At 35.8% G+C, this 22,682-nt stretch overlaps 1 protein-coding gene and 1 non-coding gene across 2 annotated transcripts in view; one reads left to right on the top strand and one right to left on the bottom strand.

The window, feature by feature from the left end:
• The window catches only part of LOC105473369 (zinc finger C3H1-type containing), a 55,491-nt gene that overhangs the window by 12,136 nt on the left and 20,673 nt on the right, over positions 1-22,682 (bottom strand). The window contains exons 6-24 of the mRNA XM_011727157.2: positions 21,941-22,064; positions 18,030-18,127; positions 16,457-16,666; positions 15,782-15,946; positions 14,742-14,879; positions 14,000-14,121; positions 13,451-13,600; positions 12,543-12,717; positions 12,171-12,302; positions 11,257-11,799; positions 11,063-11,172; positions 9,795-9,926; positions 9,572-9,693; positions 8,584-8,685; positions 7,896-8,015; positions 6,747-6,930; positions 5,243-5,429; positions 2,764-2,952; positions 1,953-2,190 (exon numbers count right to left, since the gene is read on the bottom strand). Of these exons, the coding sequence (XP_011725459.2) occupies positions 1,953-2,190; positions 2,764-2,952; positions 5,243-5,429; positions 6,747-6,930; positions 7,896-8,015; positions 8,584-8,685; positions 9,572-9,693; positions 9,795-9,926; positions 11,063-11,172; positions 11,257-11,799; positions 12,171-12,302; positions 12,543-12,717; positions 13,451-13,600; positions 14,000-14,121; positions 14,742-14,879; positions 15,782-15,946; positions 16,457-16,666; positions 18,030-18,127; positions 21,941-22,064 (3,241 nt within the window). The remainder of the gene's footprint in view (positions 1-1,952; positions 2,191-2,763; positions 2,953-5,242; positions 5,430-6,746; positions 6,931-7,895; positions 8,016-8,583; positions 8,686-9,571; positions 9,694-9,794; positions 9,927-11,062; positions 11,173-11,256; positions 11,800-12,170; positions 12,303-12,542; positions 12,718-13,450; positions 13,601-13,999; positions 14,122-14,741; positions 14,880-15,781; positions 15,947-16,456; positions 16,667-18,029; positions 18,128-21,940; positions 22,065-22,682) is intronic.
• LOC112425169 (small nucleolar RNA SNORA17) lies at positions 18,988-19,111 on the top strand. The gene has a single exon (XR_003016221.1). It is a non-coding gene; the product is annotated as a small nucleolar RNA SNORA17 (small nucleolar RNA).

The following is a 22,682-nucleotide window of genomic DNA, read 5'->3' as shown; positions in this document are numbered from 1 at the left end:
CAGCCTCCCGAGTAGTTGGGATTACAGGCACACACACCACCATGCCCCACTAATTTTTGTATTTTTAGTAGAGATGGGGTTTCACCATGTTGGCCAGGCTGGTCTCAAACTCCTGACCTCAGGTGATCCACCTGCGTCAGCAGATTATCAAGTGCTGGGATTACAGATGTGAGGCACCACGCATGGCCAAGGTCCACTTCCTTATTTCCTACCGCCAACAATCATTTCCACTTGAATGACCAATTACAATCACAAATACTACTCCTACCATCAAAATCAGTCTTCCCAACTTACCAGTTTTCTATTAATGATACTTTCCTTTTCCCAGTCTCAAAACTCTGAAATCTTTGATTACTCCTTCTCCTCTTTCCCGACATTTAATCTGCAACCCGCCCCTGCCTCCCCCTGCCTCCCCCCGCCACGTATTTCTATGTGATAACTTAAAACGTCTCTAATACCCTCCTTCCCAGGATACTTTTCTTGTACTTCAGTTACTGCCATCAGCTTCTGGTTGGTTTTCCTACCATTGGTGTAATTTCTCTTTAAGCACATTCTCTTTCTTAAAGAACCTCTACTGCCATCAAGTCTACCACATTTTCAAGGTTCTTGAAAATCAAGTATCATTCTACTTATCAGGCTTAATCACTACGATTGTCCAGCACAGAATTCTCAGTTTGGTAAGACCTATCCCTTTTCCCAATCACACTTCAAATCCATTGCATAAATTTCCATCTACCTGTTGCTTTTTGTTTAACTCCCCTAACAGTAATGTCCTTTCTTTACTTTCCTTCCTTCACTGGGTATTTAACAAGCATTTAATAAGCACTTAATATTTTGCCACACATCCTTACAGGACCTTAGGAGTAAAACGATAAATAAGACAAGGGTCCACCCCCATCTCTGAGGAGACCCACTTTGTCATATTGATAGCCATGCTTCAACATCTAGCTCCAGGTCCCCATTCTTCTATGAAGACTTCCTTTATCATGCCAATCTATAATAATCTCTTCCCTTTGGGTTCATGGCCAGTATCAAATAATTCTATAAATCACAGATCCTAGTCTCTTGTTTTTTTTGAGACTGAGTCTCACTCTGTTGTCCAGGATGGAGTACAATGGCGTGATCTCAGCTCACTGCAACCTTCGCCTCCTGGTTCAAACAATTCTTGTGCTTCAGCCTCCTGAGTAGCTGGGAATACAGGCGTGCATCACCACGCCTGGCTAAATTTTGTATTTTTAGTAGAGATGGGGATTCACCATGTTGGCCAGGCTGGTCTCGAACTCCTGACCTCAGGTGATCTGCCCATGCCTCCTTGGCTGGGATTACAGGCATGAGCCACTGTGCCCGGCCCTAGTCTCTTTTATGTAGCATACAGTTTAGACTATATACTAAACACACAGTTATATGGCCTTATATGTTTAATAATTATGACAAATGTATAGATTTTATCTTCTGACTAGGCTATATACTTCTTTTAGGAACAGGCTTTACATCTTGTAATGTGTTCCACAACAGGCCTATCATTTAATATAGAGAAGCAACCAACCTCACTGACTGATGGAGAAAATATTAATTGGCTGACAAGATACAAATCTTTAAACTTCCACCTTAATGGACTGCTAAAAAAAAAAAAGGGTACCTAGTTCTCTGATTTAATCAATTCATCAAACTTACATAATTTATTTTCTCTACACATTTAACAGATACCCTTTGCCACAATCAGAAAGATAATGTAATATCATGCAGTTACTGGTTTTCAAAGATGCCAGTGACCATCTTCTCTGATTCAATACTTAATTTGCCTTATAAATTGTGAAACTAAAACTTGCAATATAGAGATATAAATTTGTTCCACTTAATTATGGAGAATCACAATAATGGGTAGTTAATGTTCTAAACACTGATGTTATAACATAACAGTTGATATTACAATTTATAAACTTTATACTTACCTTCAAAAACTGCTAACAACATGTCAGGATTAGTCTTTACATCTTGAACTGCTTGCCATGGCATTACAAATGATTCTGCGTTAACAATTCTTGAAGGATTATCATTAGATGGATCATAAAATTTTGAAGGGAGAATGTTGAATTCAATAAGATGTATGTAGGCCAACCATGCCAAACATCGATCACTTGTTTTAAGGTATTCAGCAACTATTCCATCATTAGCAGATTTCAATGCATTCTAGGAAAAATTTTAAATTTTTTGATAAAAAAATTATTTAGAGATGTCAATACCAGATAAACATAATTTTTACCATGCTAAAGTTTATGAAATAATAAAAAGGTCACATTTGTTGGTACATCTTAAGTGTCCTGATACTTAAAATCTAGTAAGACAAAGACAAAACAGTAAAAAGAAAAAAATTTTTTTAAACCACACTCATATAGATTATTTTCATCAGACTGATTTTTTCCCTTATGGCTTGAATCTTGAAGTTTATCTGTGGATACTTAACATAAAATACTTTCATTGAAACCTTATAAAAACTCTACTTATTATAAAACTCTACTTATTAGTATCTTACAAAAACTTGACTTATTAGTATCTTATAAAAAAAGATACTACACCCATCAGGCAAATGAGGAAATAAAGTCACAGACTTACCCAATGTCACAGGACTTAGCAGTAAGTGGAAGAACAAGGATTCAAATCCAAATCTTGTGCTTTCAACCATTAAATAATGCTATGGATAACAGTGTAGACCTTTTAAACTTTTTCTACAAAATGCAATTAAATCCTGTAACAAGTGCTTACCTGTAAAATTGCCAGTGCACTTTGGCATCTTCCAGTAAATATGTGCAGTTGAACTCTAAACAAAAGAGCCTCCAAAAGCTGAAAGGACAAAATACTGGATGTTTCCCGCTTGGCTGCTCCCATCAGAAACTCCAACATTCTCTCACATACATAATCCTTCTCTTCAAAGGTGCTTTCTAGGTGTAAAAACTGCCCAAAGGGCCTTTACATTATTAATCTTGCCTTACGAGAATAAACCAAAACTACAGACTTTTCACATTTCATTAAAAAACCATCTCATAGTAAATCTTCAACTTCTGCAAAAAGGATAATTGTAAAAATGTATAAATCCATCTTCTAGTACTACAACCTAGACTCCTCTTCTATCACATATCGAAAAGTGGAATCATATGAAAACTAAAACAATACAGATATACTCTTATAGTCATCACTGAAGCAATTTCATTTCTCTTTTCCCTGATTTAAAAGGTAAATCGCAGCAAGATCAGGATGAATATCCAAAGTTCACATTTATTATCACATACAATTTGTGTTGCTTAGGTGTGTGACTATATAAAAGTTTTGAGAATAGACTTATATTAGAAATGTGCTGGGTACAGTGGCTCACACCTATAATCCCAGCGCTTAGGGCGGCCAAGGTGGGTGGATCACATGAGTTTGAGACCAGCCTGGCCAATATGGTGAAACCCCACCTGTACTAAAAATACAAAACTTAGCCAGGCTCGGTGGTGCATGCCTGTAGTCCCAGTTACTTTGGAGGCTGAGGCAGGAGGACCACTTCAACCTGGGAGGCGGAGGTTGCAGTGAGCCAACATCGCACCCTTGCACTCCAGCCTGGGTGGCACAGCGAGACTCCGTTTCAAAAAAGATTTTTTAAAAAAGAAAGGAAATGGCCGGGCGCGGTGGCTCAAGCCTGTAATCCCAGCACTTTGGGAGGCCGAGGTGGGCGGATCACAAGGTCAGGAGATCGAGACCACAGTGAAACCCCATCGCTACTAAAAATACAAAAAATTAGCCGGGCGCCGTGGCGGGCGCCTGTAGTCCCAGCTACTCGGGAGGCTGAGGCAGGAGAATGGCGTGAACCCAGGAGGCGGAGCTTGCAGTGAGCCGAGATCGCGCCACTGCACTCCAGCCTGGGCAACAGTGTGAGACTCCGTCTCAAAAAAAAAAAAAAAAAAAAAAAAAAAGAAAGGAAATGCATGACAGAACACATTAAAGACCAAACAACTTCAAAGAAAAATATTACAACTTTTGAATATTCCACACCTTATAAAATCTTGTAGTGATCAACAACATTCACTTTGGTACAATGCTCTAGGTTTCAAAAAAGAAAAAAAATAAAATCAAGCATCCTTTACTATCCAAATCTGTTCAGTACCTACGTTCAAAGAGTAAGAAATAGAGTAGGAAGTTTATTAAGGAGTATCATGTTATCTAAATCTATCAGGTTCACAACTTCAGTTGGTAAGTAAATGACAGATCTGACAGCAACAGATTTATTTAAAAATTTATCTGAAACTAATGGCTCCCAAGTTCAGGTGATAAAAGTTCAGGTGAATATTTATTTTATTTCTCAAGTGGATCAATTATAATTTTAAGTCTGGGTAAAAAACATCCCATTCTTGGCTGGGCATGGTGGCTCACATCTTTAGTCCCAGCACTTCGGGAGGCCCAGGCAGGAGGATTGCATGAGCCCAAGAGTTCAAGACCAGTCCGGGCAACAGAGCAAGAACCCATCTCTACAAAAAAATCTAAAAACTATCCAGGCATGGTAGCACGCATGTGTGGCCCCAGCTACTCAGGAGGCTGAGGTAGGAGAATCGCTTGGGTCCAGAAGGTAGAGGCTGCAGTAAGTCATGACTATACTACTGCACTCAGCCTGGGTGACATAGTAAGACCCTGTCTCAAAAATTGACAGCCAAAAAAACCATCTCATTCTCTTGGAGAAAGAAGAGGAGGCCACTTTTTCTCAATCAAATGTTTTTAGCTTGGCAACTTTAGATATTAGTGTGAATTACAGATTGGGATTATTTCTATAAGCATGGAAACAAATAATAAAAAGACAAAAATGTTTCCTGACAGTCATTATAATTTTATAGAGGCAATTTAAGATAAATTTAAAAGAAACAATTTTTTCAGGTGTTTTGCAAAAGCTACACTTAACTTTGCCCAAACTAAAACTGTGTAAATATAGGCAAGTGTGAAATTTTTAATAATTTTACATTTTTTCTTTACTAATAAAGTTAACAACAACAAAAAATCACTGCTTCACTAAATATTTTCTTCTGCTTAGTCTAAATTCTGATCCAGAAGTGGCTTTGTGGTTACTAGAAACTGAAAGTAAGGTTATTATATCCATATTCAGATAAGGCATATGCTCTATTAAGCTACATATCAATATTTAAGATGATCCAAAGGATTACACACACACGTGCGCGCACACACACACACGCACATGTACGTTATCTTTTCTACTCACAGTCCAAAAGCTCTGATAATCTGGAGCATATTCAACAGCTGTTTCACACATTTCCTGCACCTCGTCCTTGGTTCCTCTTTTTGAGAACAATCTGAGGTAATGGCACCAAATTTCTGGATTGTCTTTGTTATTTTCCAATGCTCGCGCCAGAACGTTTAAAGCAGAATCCAAGGATTCTGAGCACTCCCTGTATATATAAAAGAAAAGGCGGGAGTGCTTTTTAGAACCTGCTTGAAAATTTAAACAGGGCTAATACAATGAATCAATTTTAAAATTCCATTTTTATTAGAATTTACCAAGAAGCCAGGATCACTTATGAAAAGGGGTACTAGATTAAGATTTTAAATCACGCGCCTGAAAGTTTCTGATTTTCCACAGACTCAACAATGTTTTAAGTGAACGTTCAGTAAGCATTTACCACAGACAAAAGCACAGTGTTATAAAACCACTAAGATTATCAACTTCAAATGTGCTTTATGTCTATATTCAGCAACACCTTTTATGATTTACACTGTTCAAGAATGGGAAAAGTTAAACGACTCTCTCTCAAGGCCAGCTACTGCAAGTACAAAATATCAAAGCTTTCAGTATAATAGTTCTTTTCAACGGTCAAGGGCTTGCTATCTCTTGGAGAAGATAATTCTTTCTCATGATCCTATTCATAAAATAATGTACAGTTCTTTTGGCCTTCACTCAGTAAATGAGTCAGAAAAGAAAACACTGTATTTATCCCATTAACATGGAAATGACACACAGGAAAGTTAAATAAGCAACACATCCAGGCATGTGTGGGTTTATTAGCACTCTGCAGCACTGCCTTATTTAAAAGCTTTTAAGATAGTCAAATATTTCAAAGAAATGTGTAAAAAAAAAAAAAAAAAAAAACCCTTGAATTATTGTAACTATAAAGTTATAATTATGAAAAGACTATTCTTGGCTTATTTATACTACCAAGAAGTTAGAAGATGCCATTTGCAATACAAACTATTGGTTGTATAAGTTATTACTATTTACCTTATTTAAATACATATAATTTAATATGACACAGAGACAAAAAGAAAATTCACCATAATTTGGAGGTTCTCAGATAAGCTTTAAATATCCATTACAAATTAACAAAATTTAACCCGTTCCACCATTATTTTATCATAATTTTATTAAAAAACTATGACTACTATGATTTTTTAAAAAAACAATAATCAATCATTCCACCAATCAGAATTTACTGTTTTAACTAATCCTACTTTGAAATAAGAGCCTACTGGAGTAAAAAACTTTAGTATAATTTATTACCCATACACTGAGCCATGCACACAAACTCAAGATCTAATCTTAAACTTGTCTAATAGCTTTTAAACAATAAAATGCTTTTGGCTTTGTCAAAAAACAAAGACTCTATTGATACTAGGAAAGAAACCTGACTGATTACCATAGGTTAAAAAAAACCTCAAACATAAAAATATAAATGTGCAACTGTTTACACAAAGATTTGAAGCTGACCTACCCCTCATTTTGATTCAAGTACTTGTACGCAAGCTTGAGCCAAAGTTGTACATGAGAAGGATTTTCAAGCACACTTGCTTCTAAATTAGCGATGTCATCAGTCTCATTTGTAAAGTATCTGACATCATCTGGAGTGACAACTGTATCCAGAGCTGGAACATTTATTTGGTTCTCTGGCTGGAAAGCTATTTAAAAAAAAAAGTATTATTAGCTTCATATTTTCTTTAGTTCACAGATGCAAGAAAAAGAAAACAATTGTTCTCATCTTTAAAATAACTTAAAAACCTAAAGATTCTAATGATATGTACTAGCTCATAGCTTTAAGGTAGAGCTATGACATTATTTATTGCCCAAACCAGGACCCTTCTGAGTGGAAAGAGGAGCTATTAAAAATTACACCAGAACAAAAGGAGTAATTAGGACTCTACTATTTTAAGGCTAAGTGACATTACCTTTTCAGTCGACTTATCAGTAACCATGATTCAACTGCTTTTTCATTATCATCAAATGAATTCACATTTGTTAAATTGCAAATTATAATTAAGTAATTAAAAGTCATACTTTATAAAGATTACTTTACTATATCTAAACTAGAAAAAAAGTGTTTATAATAGTATTCATCTCTTGGATACTTGCTAATTCACAAATAATGCAAACTTGAAATTAGAAAGTAAAATGTGCCAAACATACAGGTACTCATTCATACATTATTCTGTTCATTAGTTCATCTATCATTTGTTCATTCTCATTTTTTGAGCCTTCTGCATGTCAGAAAACATATTCAAAGATGAAGTAAAATAGAACACCTGCCCTTAAGGAGGACACAGGCTGGGCAGTGGTTCTCAAATGGAAGCTACCTTCCCAGACAATTAATGTATGTTTCGAAATATCTGAAGCAGTCATAATTATTTACTAAGCAGTACTGCTTGCATTTACTGGAGAGAAGCCATGAACACAAATATCCTACAATTTCAGAGGCAATCCTGCACAGTGAATTAACTGTATTGCCTAAAAACCCAATGGCATCGTTTTTACAAAAAACATTTTTTTAACTAGGCAGGCTGATACACCAAAGGAGTAGCAAAGTGTTAAATAAAGATGGAACACCACAATTTAATAATTCTGGATCTTAAATTACATAACTTCTTACCATACTTAATTGGTCCTGTAGACTGTTCCTCATCACTACTGAAGCTATTATCTGAAATAGGTTTTCTCCAAAACTTTGGCTTCCACTTTCTTTTATCTTTGTAGGTTGTAAATGGAGGAGCTAAAGTAGATAGGAGAAGATTGTTAATTGATATAACTAGTTTTTTTTTTTTTTTAACATTTTGAAGTATATTCAATATTTGAAAAGAACTACATTTACTCCATCTTAAAAATGATATGTGTTTTTTTTGTTTTTTTTTTGTTTTTGACACAGAAGTCTCGCTCTGCCACCCAGGCTGGAGTGCAGTGGCGCAATCTCTGCTCACTGCAACCTCCGCCTCTTGGGTTCAAGTGATTCTCTTGCCTCAGCCTCCCAAGTAGTTGAGGCTGCAGGCACACGCTACCACCACCCGGTTACTTCTTATATTTTTAGTAGAGACGGGGTTTCGCCATGATGGCCAGGCTGGTCTCAAACTCCTAACCTCAAGTCATCAGCCCGCCTAGGCCTCCCAAAGTGCTGGGATTACAGGCGTGGGCCACCGCACCCAGCCTGAAATGATATGTATTTTGTATTAAGAACATAATACCAACAAAATCTGTCATACAGAAACTAAAAAGTCCTTTTCAGAAAGAGATGCAGTACACACACACACACACACACTCTCTCTCTCTCTTATATATGTACTTACTATGTCCTTTACTTTCATTGATATTGCTAACAAGGAGAACAGCCATCTGGTCCATTGACATTCGATCTTTGTTTACTCCAAAAAGTTTCTCAATGTATTTTTCTGAAATACATGCAATGCAATCTTCATGACAAATATCAATTAAGAGACTAGGATAATTAAAATGTAAGATGTGAACTAGTTTAAGAATTAAAGGCGAGTATATGGTACTAGTCAATAACACCTATGGCATTTGAAAGGGCAAAGCCTGTACTATCTTAACTACTATAGCAAATCCTACCACATCATATACCCAATTTAGGCTAAAAAAAAATAGTTCCTGAAATGAACTAAATAATTAACTTAAAGTCCCAATTTGGGAGCAATAAAATAGATTCAGTGACGTTACAATCACTCCGGGCTGTGATAACACCAAATTTAGTAATTATTATTTCCTTTACTTTCAAAAGATTTGTAGCTTAAGGTTTATTACTTGGCACCAAATTTGAGAAAAAGCTTAATAATATTTGCTCACAATGTGTGACAGTAATCTCTGCTTTCTACACAAAGTGTATGAAGTCTTATTTCGTTATAGAATTGGAAACAACAGCCATCGTAATTTCCAGCCTTCCTCTATTTTTGAAAACAGTAAGTAAAATCAACAGGAAAGTTTCTATACAAATAGCTTAATATTTTCTTTTAAATAAATGGAACTAAATATTTAAATGAGCTCTGTCCAAAGAACTTTCTGCAATGTTGGAAATGTCTTAAATCTGTGCTGGCATGCACTTGCCACATGTGGCCACTGGGTACTTGAAATGTGGCTAGTATAACAGAGGAAGTAAATTTTTACCTTAATTATACTGGATACAGCAAATCTAGATAAAGCATTATGGGTAAACACACTGAATTATAGTAAGTATTTTACAATGTCAACAACTAAACATATAATTTTTAAGTTGCTTAAATTCAATTTTCATTTGAGAGAGAATAAGAAATCTTTAGAAACCTGCTGCAGCAGTAATTTCTTCATTAGTACTTGTCTCTGCACAACCAATCAAAGACAGATTATATGACAGAATGTCCTGGAATAATTGTTTTCGGCTAAGCGTATAGTCTTGTATATGCTGCCTAAGATAAAAAAAAACACAGAAAAGATAATCATGTACATATCAAAGTTAAGCAAATAAGACCGTTTTTCAAATTACAGAAGGTACACAAAAACTACTCACCATTGACAATCATCATCATTACATGTTCCTGTTAAATCAAAACGGCAGAAACACTGATCCGGTTTAATCATATTACTGTATGACACTGAGCTCAGAGGAAGTTTTTCCTTGGTTCGATAGTATGGACTAAATCTAAGGTGAAAAGAGTGAACAGGTATATTATGCCCAATAAATATTCCTCAGAAAACTAAGAAAACTTTAGTTTTTCTTTTTCAAGTTAAAATTTCCATACTTACTATTTATGAGGTTTTTATCAAATTAAATTAATGCCAAAATTAATTCGAGAAAACACCCAGAATATCAAGTGATAGAAACAAGCCGCTTACCAAGAACATAAAACAGTTGAAATAGAAAAAACCTTGTATTCTAAAAGTAGTTTCTCACCACATGATAAAATACTATATAATACTGGTATTTCTTACACACATCACCAGCTAAGACAAGAAAATCTGGAAAAAGTCTATACTACCTAGAAGGTGCCTTACAATTTTCAGATAAAAACATGCAACCCAGGCCGGGCGCGGTGGCTCAAGCCTGTAATCCCAGCACTTTGGGAGGCCGAGACGGGCGGATCACGAGGTCAGGAGATCGAGACCATCCTGGCTAACACGGTGAAACCCCGTCTCTACTAAAAAATACAAAAAACTAGCCGGGCGAGGTGGGGCGCCTGTAGTCCCAGCTACTAGGGAGGCTGAGGCAGGAGAATGGCGTAAACCTGGGAGGCGGAGCTTGCAGTGAGCTGAGATTCGGCCACTGCATTCCAGCCCGGGCGACAGAGCAAGACTCCGTCTCAAAAAAAAAAAAAAAAAAAAAAAAATGCAACCCTTTAACATTCTCACAACTTTTAAAAGTCTAAAAACTTTGGGGGACCCACAAAGTTAATCATTTGAAAACATCTAAATAAATACTCTGAAGGCTGGCCAATGCACTTCTTACACTGAATAACAGTAAAATTAAAAATCAAAAATTAAAAAAACCTCTAAGACTCCAATTATTTTTCCTAAAATCCCTAACAAACAGAAATCCAAAATTCTCCACATTTCTACCAATAGCCAGAAACTGGAATTTGATACGAATTGATAAATCCAAGAGTGTGGTTTGAGCCCAACAGCAGGACACTTAATTTTTATGTTCCTTAAAAGGGTTAAGTCTGGTTATCGAGAGCAATGATTCAACTGCTTTTTCATTATCATCAAATTTTCAAGGTAAAATATTAAAAACCAAAGAGAAATCCCAAAATTCAAGCTTATTGAATCTTTCTTTTATACCTGTAGGACTTAAAAACTAGAAGAGGACTATGGTAGGGTCTAAAAGGACATGGCTTCACTTCCATTGTTTTACTTTGTGCTGTGACAAAATCCACATCTACAGAAATCTCCTGCAAAAGAAAATAAAATTCTGTAAGGCAAGTAAGGCTGGGGTGAATTCCAGATTTTAGAGAAAATATGAAATGTTCAATTACCTGACCATGCAAAACCTTCTCTGTAATGCCTGTGGTGGTTTTTAAAATCAGCTGTTTTAGGCTGTCAGCTTTTGAATATAATTTTTGCAATTCACCAATTTTTAACCCTAGAAAAAGTTCTGGTTTTTCCACCGTATTTTTATTAAGTTTGTTTATGCATTCTTTGTTAGCGGTATCAGTGTGCTTAAGGTTAGGTTTAGTAAAATAATTGGATTCTAAAAAGGATCTTCTTCGCTCTCTGCTTGAACCAGACAAAATTTCATCATCAACATCATTTTCTTCAGTGTCCAGGGTTAATTTATCTTGTGTCAGATCATGAAGTGAGGGTTGAGGTAAAGAAAATTCGGGTTCCTCTTCCACAACTGGAGAGATATTTTGTTGTTCCTTTGCTTTAAGGGCCCGGGCTTCTTTTAATTTTTGAATTTTCAGGGCATATTCATATTCCAGCTTTTGTAACCGTCTTTTCTCCATAGCAATTAGTTCTGCTGAATGCTTTCTTGGACTTGATACTGGAGAACCGTCCAGTCTCATCATTTTGTTTGGCTAAGGGAGAAAAATGATATAAATACTTTACATCACTGTGATTTTATAAACAACTTCTGGTAAGATAATTGTGCTATCCCCACCATACAATGCTAACATTCCAAAACTAAATCAATATGGAGAATAAAACAGAGTTTAACGTAAGTAGCCAAAAGTTTTGCTAGTTAATCTATGACTTATGAAAAAAACAAAGTCAAGACAAAATAATAAAGTAGGCATCCAAAAATGTGGATGTCATTTAAAAACAAAGCTTTAATCTTAATCTCTTGGAATTTATAGCAAAGAGTTACTTTATATATACATCTTACCCTTAAAACTATCATAAAAACTTTCTGCTTTCTAAAAGTAAAATATTTCTATTAAAAACTCACCCCAAAGCGATCTTGTTCCAGTTTACGTTTTCCTATTTCTTTACTAGCCACTGCCTTTGCCCGAGCAAGCTCTTCTCCATATTTTAGAGTCAAAGCTTTCTTAATTGTAACACGCTGTTGAACTCTGTGAATCTGAAAATATAGAATAATCCTCAAAATGTAAATGAAAACCTTAAAACAGGAAATTTCTTCTTCTCAAACACCGCAGCTTTATTCAACTGAAAATAAAAATATTCCAATATTATTTATCAATGAGAAACTATAGGTTACACATATTTTGCTGGCTTTAGTATATGGTGGTTTGTCTTACAGAAAATTTGGCCTATAAAAATGTGTAGTAAATGGGAGACTACAGTATTTTAAAATAATTACTTGTTCCTGAAGCTTCTTCAAAAACATTCTGTTAACATTAAGAATTTTTTCAGTGGCTTGAAGCTGTTCTGTAAGTTTTGTAATCTTTGCTTCAGCATTTCTAACAGATTCTTTCTTCTTGGCTTCTTGCTGCACAAGATTCTTTAAAACAGATTCATCTTTCATCAAGAGAATCCTAAATGAGAAATAACAAAATTCTTGTTAATGTTTCCCTACAAGAGCAGACTAATACTGTCAGAATAAAAAATTTTCAAAGTAGTAACACAATTTTTAAAAATGCATCTACAGTGGGACACAGATAAAAATTTAAAGGGATGAATATTTTTATATTCATCACACAGGTATTTAAAGTAACACTGCTACACTGATAATAGTAACTATGAGGCTGATCTCTTTAAAAAAAACAAAAACACCATTTAAGCTTGAGGTAATGTCAATTACTGTTGAAAACTTATAGTAAATACTCAGTGTTGGGCCAGGTGCGGTGGGCACACATTTCCCTGGTTCAAGCGATTCTCCCACCTCAGCCTCCCAAGTAGCTGGGATTACAGGCATGCACCACCATGTCCGGCTAATTTTTTTTGTATTTTTAGTAGAGACAGGGTTTCACCATGTTGGCCAGGCTGGTCTCAAACTCCTGACCTCAAGTGATCTACCAGCCTTGGCCTACCAAAGTGCTATGATTATAGGCATGAGCCACCGTGCCTGGCTGGTATTTTTACTTAAACATTAATTTCATTACTTTATGTAAATGTAGTATCATTCAACAAAATGACAGACTTCTACATTCTACAAAGTTTAAGTGAGAAAATGTATAATTCTACAGTATGCTTATTAATAACATATACCACAAAAATATATTTCTCTACTACAGGAACAATTAGATATGTGAAGATAACAAGGCTCACCTATGTTTTTTCAGTTTGGATTCTGCATCTGTAACCTGCTTAGTAACCATTGCTATCCTGCCAATACCATCAATTTCCACATCAGAGTTTGCTGGAGATGATGAACTTGTCTTCAGCTGATCTGATTTAATCAAACGCTGTTTCTCACGGCTAAAATTATCAAAAAGGATATATGCATTATACCCAAGAATAAACTTAAACTAATTTTAAAACGTATTCTACTTCATGCGGTAACAATATTAATCACACCGACTAATAATAAAGATGATGACCAATATGCATGACCCAAGTTAACATTCAAAGTTGATAGTGGAGTCCTTCTCGTTGAGAGTTTTCATCTTTTTTCTAAGCTGGTTATGTCTCAGCACATCACTCTATTCAAGTCTATGTATGATCATCCAGCTCCCTCTTCTGTGTGAGTTATAAAACATTAACTCTGTATCTTGGATAAAACTATCATCAGTCATTTCCCAGTGCCAATGAACTCTGTAAGAGAAGTTTTGAAAACATCACATACTTTTAATGTAAATTACATAAAATTACACTTACTTGGCAATCTCTTCCTTTAACAATCTATATTCAATCTTCTTTTCTTCAGGCAAAGCCTCCGGTGTTCGCAAAGGATCATTTTCTTTTTCAGATTTTGGAGGTACTTTCGGTTTTGAAGCTTGCTAAAAAAAAAAAAAAATTTGAAGTCAACTAGATCATCAGCTTTCCAAAATTCCATACTAAGATTTATATTTTACATTGCAACCCAGCGTATACTGAATTTATTTAGAAATACCTGAATGTCTTCATCATTTTCTATTCTTTTTTCTAAAACAGTGTTCATTGATAACTACTAAATTATATATGCCACCAAGTAGTCAAGATCTACAGTCTGAAAATCATTGTATTATTTAATAGCTAAACAACAATTGAAATAGGGAAAAAAGGATAGAAGTTGTACTTAGATAATAAATTTTAATAAAAACTGTTTTCTGGTAACACAACACAACTCTAAAACAATAGTCTCCTTACTACAAACAACAATTATCCAACCAATTTTACTATTTTGAAAAAGGAAACACTTAATAGGAAACACAAATAATGGAAACTTTTAATAGTAAAATCAATCTACATTGATACATGCTTCATTATATAAAGTCCTCGTAGCACAAATACTTAAAATATGTTCACAAATCAATGTTATTAAAAATTTGTAACTTTATGGTTTAATTTTCAGGAAAAAATAAACTTTACTGATTGTCAAAAGGTTATCTTTCTTTCCACCTTTAATTATTGCACTTACCTCAGCAGTTCGTCTTGCTTCTTTAATCATGGACTCTAATCCACCAAAAACACTATTTGTTGACTTGGAAGCCTCTCCATCAGATTCACTATCATCTGAATCATTTAGTGTTACAACCACTGATTTATGCTTTGGAAGCTGCAAAGACAATATATTTATTACTCGTGATAACAAAAGGACGTCATTTAACCTCTCTGAATTTCAATCCACAAAAATAATGGGCTCCAAGTAGACAGTTTATGTCTCCTTCTAGGGTTGTATTACATAATCCACTGTGTCAACCAATACTGGTTACATGCCCAAGACATAAAATGTTGTATACTCTTTAAGTCTTTCTATACTATAATTACTCTCATTAAAATTTTATTTTCGTTTTCTATATAAAGAACCACAATGCAATTTAAATTAACTCTTTTAAAACCAAAGAAAAATTATTTTGTTAATTTTACATAATTATCAAAATTCTATACTTTGTGGTTACATATAGAGGGTAAATTGCCAAAACTGGCTTACCTAACAGAGGCAAGATTTCAACTTGTCTTTGTTCTATTTATTTTACTTTGAAGCCATTAGAAAACAAGATAGAAACAAACTATCATTTCAACTTCCTTAATAAACATCACTAATAATTTCTTCCATAATAGTATAGTCATTGGTTGGAAAACACACACAAAGTATACAAAGAGATGGGAGAAATAAAAAACATGCAATTTATTAAAATTTTGACTCCAAAAAGATAGAAAATCTGAATAAGCCAATTTCTATAGAAAAAAAGCTGAAGAAACGACAGAGGAAAGTATACCACTCTGATGAAAACAATAACTCCCCCAACACACTATCACCAAACTCTACCAGTTTTCAAGTGAAGGTGTTGCTCTCATTTTATCAATAAATTAAAAATAAATTTTAAAAATTTGTATTTATATGTGAATATATGTGTATATATAAATAAACTAAGGGGTAGAAAACAGGACAGCTAAACTTCATAGAAATTTCTCACAACTGTTTGAATAAAAGTAACATTAAATTTTTGTTTTTACCGAGATCACAGTTCGTGGAAGACGAGGTCCTCTGTGAAACTTTGGATTCTGTATCCTAGGCTGAGACACTGTGTTAATACTGACTATTGATAGATTGCTTCTTGGCACAGTATGTGAATTGTTCAGAACTGGAGGTGAAGGTGGGTCACTATTACTGGATGTTTCCTATATAAGGAAGAGAAAGATATGAAACATTCCAAATAAAAATAAATTTCTGCCACCTTTAAAAATCTGGAGCATGGGCCGGGCGCGGTGGCTCAAGCCTGTAATCCCAGCACTTTGGGAGGCCGAGATGGGCGGATCACGAGGTCAGGAGATCGAGACCATCCTGGCTAACACGGTGAAACCCCGTCTCTACTAAGAAATACAAAAAATAGCCGGGCGAGGTGGCAGCGCCTGTAGTCCCAGCTACTCGGGAGGCTGAGGCCGGAGAATGGCGTGAACCCGGGAGGCGGAGCTTGCAGTGAGCTGAGATCCGGCCACTGCACTCCAGCCTGGGCTACAGAGCGAGACTCCGTCTCAAAAAAAAAAAAAAAAAAAAAAAAATCTGGAGCATGTTAGAATTATCCCCACTTGGCAGAAAAGTCCAATGAATCCCAAGTAACCAGAAAAAAGTAGGACTACCGTAAAGCTAAGCTCAAGAGCACCACCTAGAGGTTCAGGTACCTAAATTACCTCTGGCTTAAAAGCTCTTTTATTTGCTAGAGATTTAAGTAGTTCTTCTCGAAGCAGCATTTCTTCCTCCTCTTCCTCATCTGCAAAAGGTGGTTTTGGAGGCTGTTCTGGATCTTCAGGTGGGAGAGGTGGTAATGGTGGTAGAGGAGGTAGAGGTTCAAGAGAAACACACAAGCCTTCCACATAAGGCTGGCTCAAAGGTGGCAGAGACTATTTTTTTAAAAAAGAAATAATTACAATGCAAATTTCATCAACTCAAATGCTTATCTCTGCAGCAATATTAAACTAGAAAAAAATAAACTTTATATTATTATTTTAGCTGTTAAGTATAGTAAGCTAAGTATATGTTAACCTCAAAACAAACCCAGAAATCAATAGCCAACCACGAAAAAGTGTTATTTTTACAATTAAAAAAATATATATATATTTGAAACATTTATTAACTTCAAGGAAAATTATAGAAACCTCTCTGTTCTCATTCTTATATACATTTAGCATTCTAGAAAATACAGATATCAAACTATACAGGGTCCTTCCTTCTAGATGACTACCTGAAAGCAAGAAGAGATACTGAAACCCAAGACATATTTCAGTAAAAAATAAAAATTAGAAACCAAGGGATTCTGTGAATAACAGTCCAGAGTACCTTAATCATTAATTAAGTATCAAGAAGAATCACCACTACTCTCTTAAAATGGCTTCTTATAGAATATCTATAAAGGAAACTAATTTTACACAAATCCCTGAATTTGGGTATGTATTTGCATCAAAGATCTTCCAGTATTTCTCTCGGCATTTAGTTCATTTATTTATTTCCCAAAAGAAAACATTACAACGAAGAAAGTGCTGTTTTCTCTCTCACTATTGGCTCTAATATTCCCCTCACCATATATGTTCTAGAAACACACTAGGCATCTTTCCTGAAACGGAAAGGTTCCCTCTTACACCTACTGAGAGATACTCAATTTGATCTCTAGGCTCTCACAATCTAAAAATAATGTCAAAACTTTTAATGTCTGATTCCACTACTTCCTTTTTTTCCTTTTCCTTTTATTGTTTTTGTTTTTTGGTTTTGTTTTGTTTTTAGTGGGAGGACTGGAGACGGGGAGAAAGAAATTAACTTCATAGAAAATGCTTTTCTTTTGCTGGATTTTCAAGTTAAAAATAACCATCTTTATGAAAAGAGGAGAAAGGAGAGAATATCAATTTTTAGAAGCATCCTAATGCACGTAAATTCCAATTCCCTAAAAAAGAGACAGTCCAAAACAGTAGATAACTTCTGTTTTTGAATAAATTTTCTGAGTAGCTACTAGATAACAGTAAAGAGAAGAAGGAAACATGATAGGTACCTAAAAGTCAACATGAAATTAAAAATTAGCTATGAAAAAAATCTACCAAATGGATAGCTTGCTGCTTTAATCAACTGTTTATTCTACATATTTCATTGCTATTAATTCTCGTAAGCAATTCTGATTTTTTAAGCCGTCTTTAAACCTAACCATTCATTTGTTTTTAAAAACAAATTAGAAAAGACAAGATAAAATAATTTTCTTAGAAATCAATTTTGACTTACAGAAACCTGAGGTGGTGGAGGCAAAGAAAGAGATGGTGCTGGAGAAAAATACCCCAATGAACATTCAGAGAAAAATGGCGGTTGCACTGGTGAAGGAGCTGTAAACAAATTTTTTGTTAAGAGTTTAGTAACAGAAATATTTCATCAGCAATACATTAGGTTTATGTTATGTTTGAAGAAATACATCTAGGTGGAGTGCAAATTAGATTTTATCAACCTCTGATAAAATCTTTAACGCTCGTAAGTCCATCTCTAGCCATTTAAAATTGTCATATCATCATAAAGTCAGTCATTCACTTCAAACTAATGATTAGTCCCTCAAAACTCTCACTTTGTTCCACTTTTAACCTAATGATGAGAGCAGGGAATAGAGCAGGAAAGGCTAGAAGCACACTTAAAACACACACACACACACACACACACACACAAACAGCAAAACCACAAGCATACTTTTTAAGAAATAATGAAACAAAAAATTCCCTTGAATCCTGCCAAAGTGCCCTAGCCAAAGGAAAACAATGATGTGGTGACTTCATTATTCCCTTCTTGTGGAGCAAAAGAAAGTTGAGGATACAGACTATATAAGCTGTGTTGAAAGAAAATAAAACCAGGAATGAGAAGAATGACTTAGTGTATTTAGTCAATAAGGTGCACATTTTTTCACATTTTAATTTTGAAATAATTACAGTTGATGCATCTCAGCATTTTTCTTCCTTGGTAGCAGATAAAAATAATTGTGTATTTTATCTTCAATGACTTGTTAGGCTCACTGAAATATAGCAGTTTCAAAGACTACTCTTACTACCCTACCCACTAACTATATAATCTTAGAGAAAATCTAACATTTCTTCTTTATCCCAGTTGTCTCACAAGTCAATACATTATTATCCACATGCCTTATATGGGGTTGACTTGAGTCCCAAATGAGATCATCTGAATCTACACTAATCTTTGGAACATTTTACATAGCGCTGCAGATGTGGCTGCTGTGTCACATTTGTGTTATTAGGTGGCAGAGAGAGGCTATGTCTATGCTCAGTGTTCTGCCCCATGAACATTTGAATGTTTAATAGTCTGACATTTGATGGTGCTCTCGTTTTACGGACTTGGCATGTTTTCCCTTCCTAGTATCTGGGAGAGAGGGTGGACCTAGTGAGTGCACTGATCTCCAAGGAAAGCCCTCCAGCTTGCACTGTCCTCATCCAGATTTAACCAGCCCTGACTCACTGCCAGGTGCCAGGAGAGGCTTCTGAGGACTTTCTAACCTGTGTGTTGGGCCCGCCACTAGGGTGTCTGAAAGGACAGTGGGAAGGTAGAGGGTGCCCTCAGCAAGAGGAGCCTTCATTCATGAATGTTAGATACTACTGGCAGAAAAGATGAAGTCCATTACGTGCTGGTTCATGCTACCCACCATGTCAGGATCATCCAGGAGGACAAAGAACAGGGAAAGTGTTTGCTGGTGTTTGATTCAGTTAATAATATAACAGTAGGCACTTCTACTGTGCTCTTGATTCTGTGTCAAGCTTTCTTGTTATTTATTTTTGAGACACAGTCTTGCTCAGTGCCCAGGCTAGAGTACAGTTGCGCGATCTCAGCTCACTACAACCTCCACCTCCCAGGTTCAAGTGATTCTCCTGCCTCAGGCTCCTGAGTAGCTGGGACTCTAGGGGCAAGCCACCACTACTGGCTCTAATTTTTGTATTTTTAGTAGAGGCGAGGTTTCACCATGTTGATCAGGCTGGTTTCGAACTGTTGACCTCAGGTGATCCTCCCACCTCGGCCTCCCAAAGTTCTGGGATTACAGGTGTGAGCCACCGTGCCCAGTCATTCTTGTTTTTCAACACAGGAAAGAAGTTGACATAACTTGTGATTGGCTTACAGTATGAGCACTGGCCAGAAATACGAGGTGGACCGGCCCCAGCCCAGATCAAGATGCAGAGGCCAGGACGTGGGCCTAGCCCTATGCCAGGAGGCTGGTTGGAACAGAGGTGCAGATACAGGCTCTACCTGCTCTGGGACCACCAGTGGTACTCAAAGTATTTGCAGCCTCAAAGCCTGGCTTTCCACAAGTCTACCTGCTCCCAAGGCCATGCAGCTGCAGTTCCTGCTCTGCTTTCATTACATGGATGGGCAGGCTGACATTGGGAGGCCCACTGCCTCTGACCCTGGCCTCTCTACCTTGGTGGCACTGTGTGCTCCAGCTGGATGGGGAAGCTGCCGGGACCACCCCACCATTTTAGTATTCTGATTTTTAAGTTGTTCTGCCATTGTGGTATCCTGGTGAAAAAAAAAATAACCTTCCAGCAATTTTTCAACTGCCTGGAACCTCAGATCCTAAACTGGTTTTTTACTGTATTTGAATTATCTTGTTTTTTCCCCCTCAAGGGAAAAACTCTATATGGAAAACATTTTTTTAAATACAAGATAAAGTGAATTAAAAGATATTTTTAATGCACATTTCCTCAAATATAGTATGTTTGTGTTGGCAAAATTTGAGAAAAAAATTGATCTTGAATGGAAAAATATATATAAATAAATATCTGCAGTTAATGTGGCAAAAAAATTAGACAAAGCTGCATAGAAAGTATGTTCTCTACATGTTTCACAAAATCATTAAAAAGCATAGATCATAAAGTTATTTTATAGAAATAAAGTATTAATAATATTGTCAATACTTGGGAATTACGAAGAATCATCTCCAAGAATCTGAAAATAAGAAAATTAAAGATTGACCAAAGCAAGTTAAATTACGTTATCAAAACATAATATAATGTAAGACCATCATATACCAGCTTACAATAACAACCTGAAAAATAAGCATTTTGGTAAACACTAGCCAAATAATACATATTTTGTTTTGTTTCTAGTCTAGATACACCAAAGTAGGATTCTAGTTTTGGTTTGGTCTCACCATGTGACTACACTGATTATGTGTTCTTCCAAATTCTCCAGTTCCTGGAATGCCAACTGCATTCTGTTATCTGCCTCAGTCTTACGTGTTTTAAATTATTTGTGAAGGAATAGGTCTCTCACAGCCAATCACCCCTGAACATCAACAAAATCAAGTCTCTGGCCCTCAAAGATAAGTCAGATTCTAGACAATGCAACCTAAAGGAGAGTTATAGCCCTGACCAGTTCTAACTAGTCTTTCCTGAGATGCCACTAGTATAATTTTCTGTCTCAAAATTTCTACAAATTATCATACTAGAAAGAGACAGGAAGCCAAATAGCAAAAAAGGTCTTTTGTTCTTTGACTAAAGCAGAAAGAATCTTGGATATAAACATCAAGAGTTTGTTTTTCTAAAGAGTAGTGTTCTCATCTTTTCCATTCTTCACTTCTCATTTTATTTTTTGAGACAGAATCTTCTGTTACTCAGGTGGGAGTGCAGTGGTGCGATGTCAGCTCACCGAAAACTCCACCTTCCAGGTTCAAGCAATTCTCATGCCTTAGCCTCCCAAGAAGCTGAGATTACAGGCACATGCCACCACACCCAGCGAATTTTTGTATTTTTCGCAGAGACGGGGTTTTGTCACGTCAGCCAGGCTGGTCTCCAACTCCTGGCCTCAAGCAATCTGCCCACCTCAGCATCCCAAAGTATTGGGATTACAGGCGTGAGCCACTGCATCCGGCCCAATCTTCACTTTCTGGAGCAATAGTTAAGAGTTTAAACAATGCCTTATTTATTTATTTTTTAATTTAAAGGCTATCTAGAAACACTCGGAAATAAAGGTTAATATTACTTATTTGAGGTTTGCTAAGTATTTATAACAACAAATAATGTCTATCATCATACAGTTCATCAGCAAATCTCACTTGCATGACACATTTCTTTCAAGGTTTTGAGTACCATAATGACTATTCTCTATTTAATACATGTAAATACACAAAGGTTTCAAGTTTTGGCTCATACCTGGAGAACTGGTTTCACTATCTGTATCCATAGCAACTTCTTCATAGTTATCATACTGATAAATGCCTCCTCCACTATCAGTAGGTTGCTTATCTAAGGATCGCCTCAGGTCAGGATCTGAAGACTAAGTATACAACACTTTTTTTTAGTTTCAAAGCATTTTCTGTCTTGGGTTACAAATCACAAAAGAACTGATAGTTATCTTCTAGGGAAGAGGATAAAAAATCATGGTGATTCAGTTAGATGTGCCTATCACATCTTTGGGAGATTCAATTTAAATGACAGCTACACTAGCTGACGTTTCATAACTGTATGAGATAGATAATGGAATTTCCAAAATACTAGCTATACAGATGAAATCCCCCACTGTTAGCTAAGCCACTAAATAATTAGCTCTTCTTGTAAAAATGACATCAAACTCTTGTACACTTATGACTTCTGTATGATTAAGAAACTAGAGGAATACAAGCAAGTTTTACGTCATCATGACTACATAGAGAACATTTCTCTAAAAATTCAAAAACATTTTAATTATGAATAAATTAATGATACCTGAAAACTACAAATTCTGGGTAAATGTGTTTACCTATTGTATGCTGTTTTCTTATCTACTTCTTACTATGTTTCACTCAGAGACAGTTTATAATAAACTAAAAACTCGCAAAACCTCTCGAGGAGGAGGTAAAGAATAATGTGCAAATAATACCATATTTATATCTAGAAAAAGATTCTATTGGCCCGG

This window comes from Macaca nemestrina, chromosome 10 (assembly GCF_043159975.1).
Source record: "Macaca nemestrina isolate mMacNem1 chromosome 10, mMacNem.hap1, whole genome shotgun sequence".
In the NCBI taxonomy this organism is placed as follows: domain Eukaryota; kingdom Metazoa; phylum Chordata; class Mammalia; order Primates; family Cercopithecidae; genus Macaca; species Macaca nemestrina.
The sequence above is the reverse complement of the archived record's forward strand: the minus strand, read 5'-3'. Positions and strand labels throughout refer to the sequence as shown.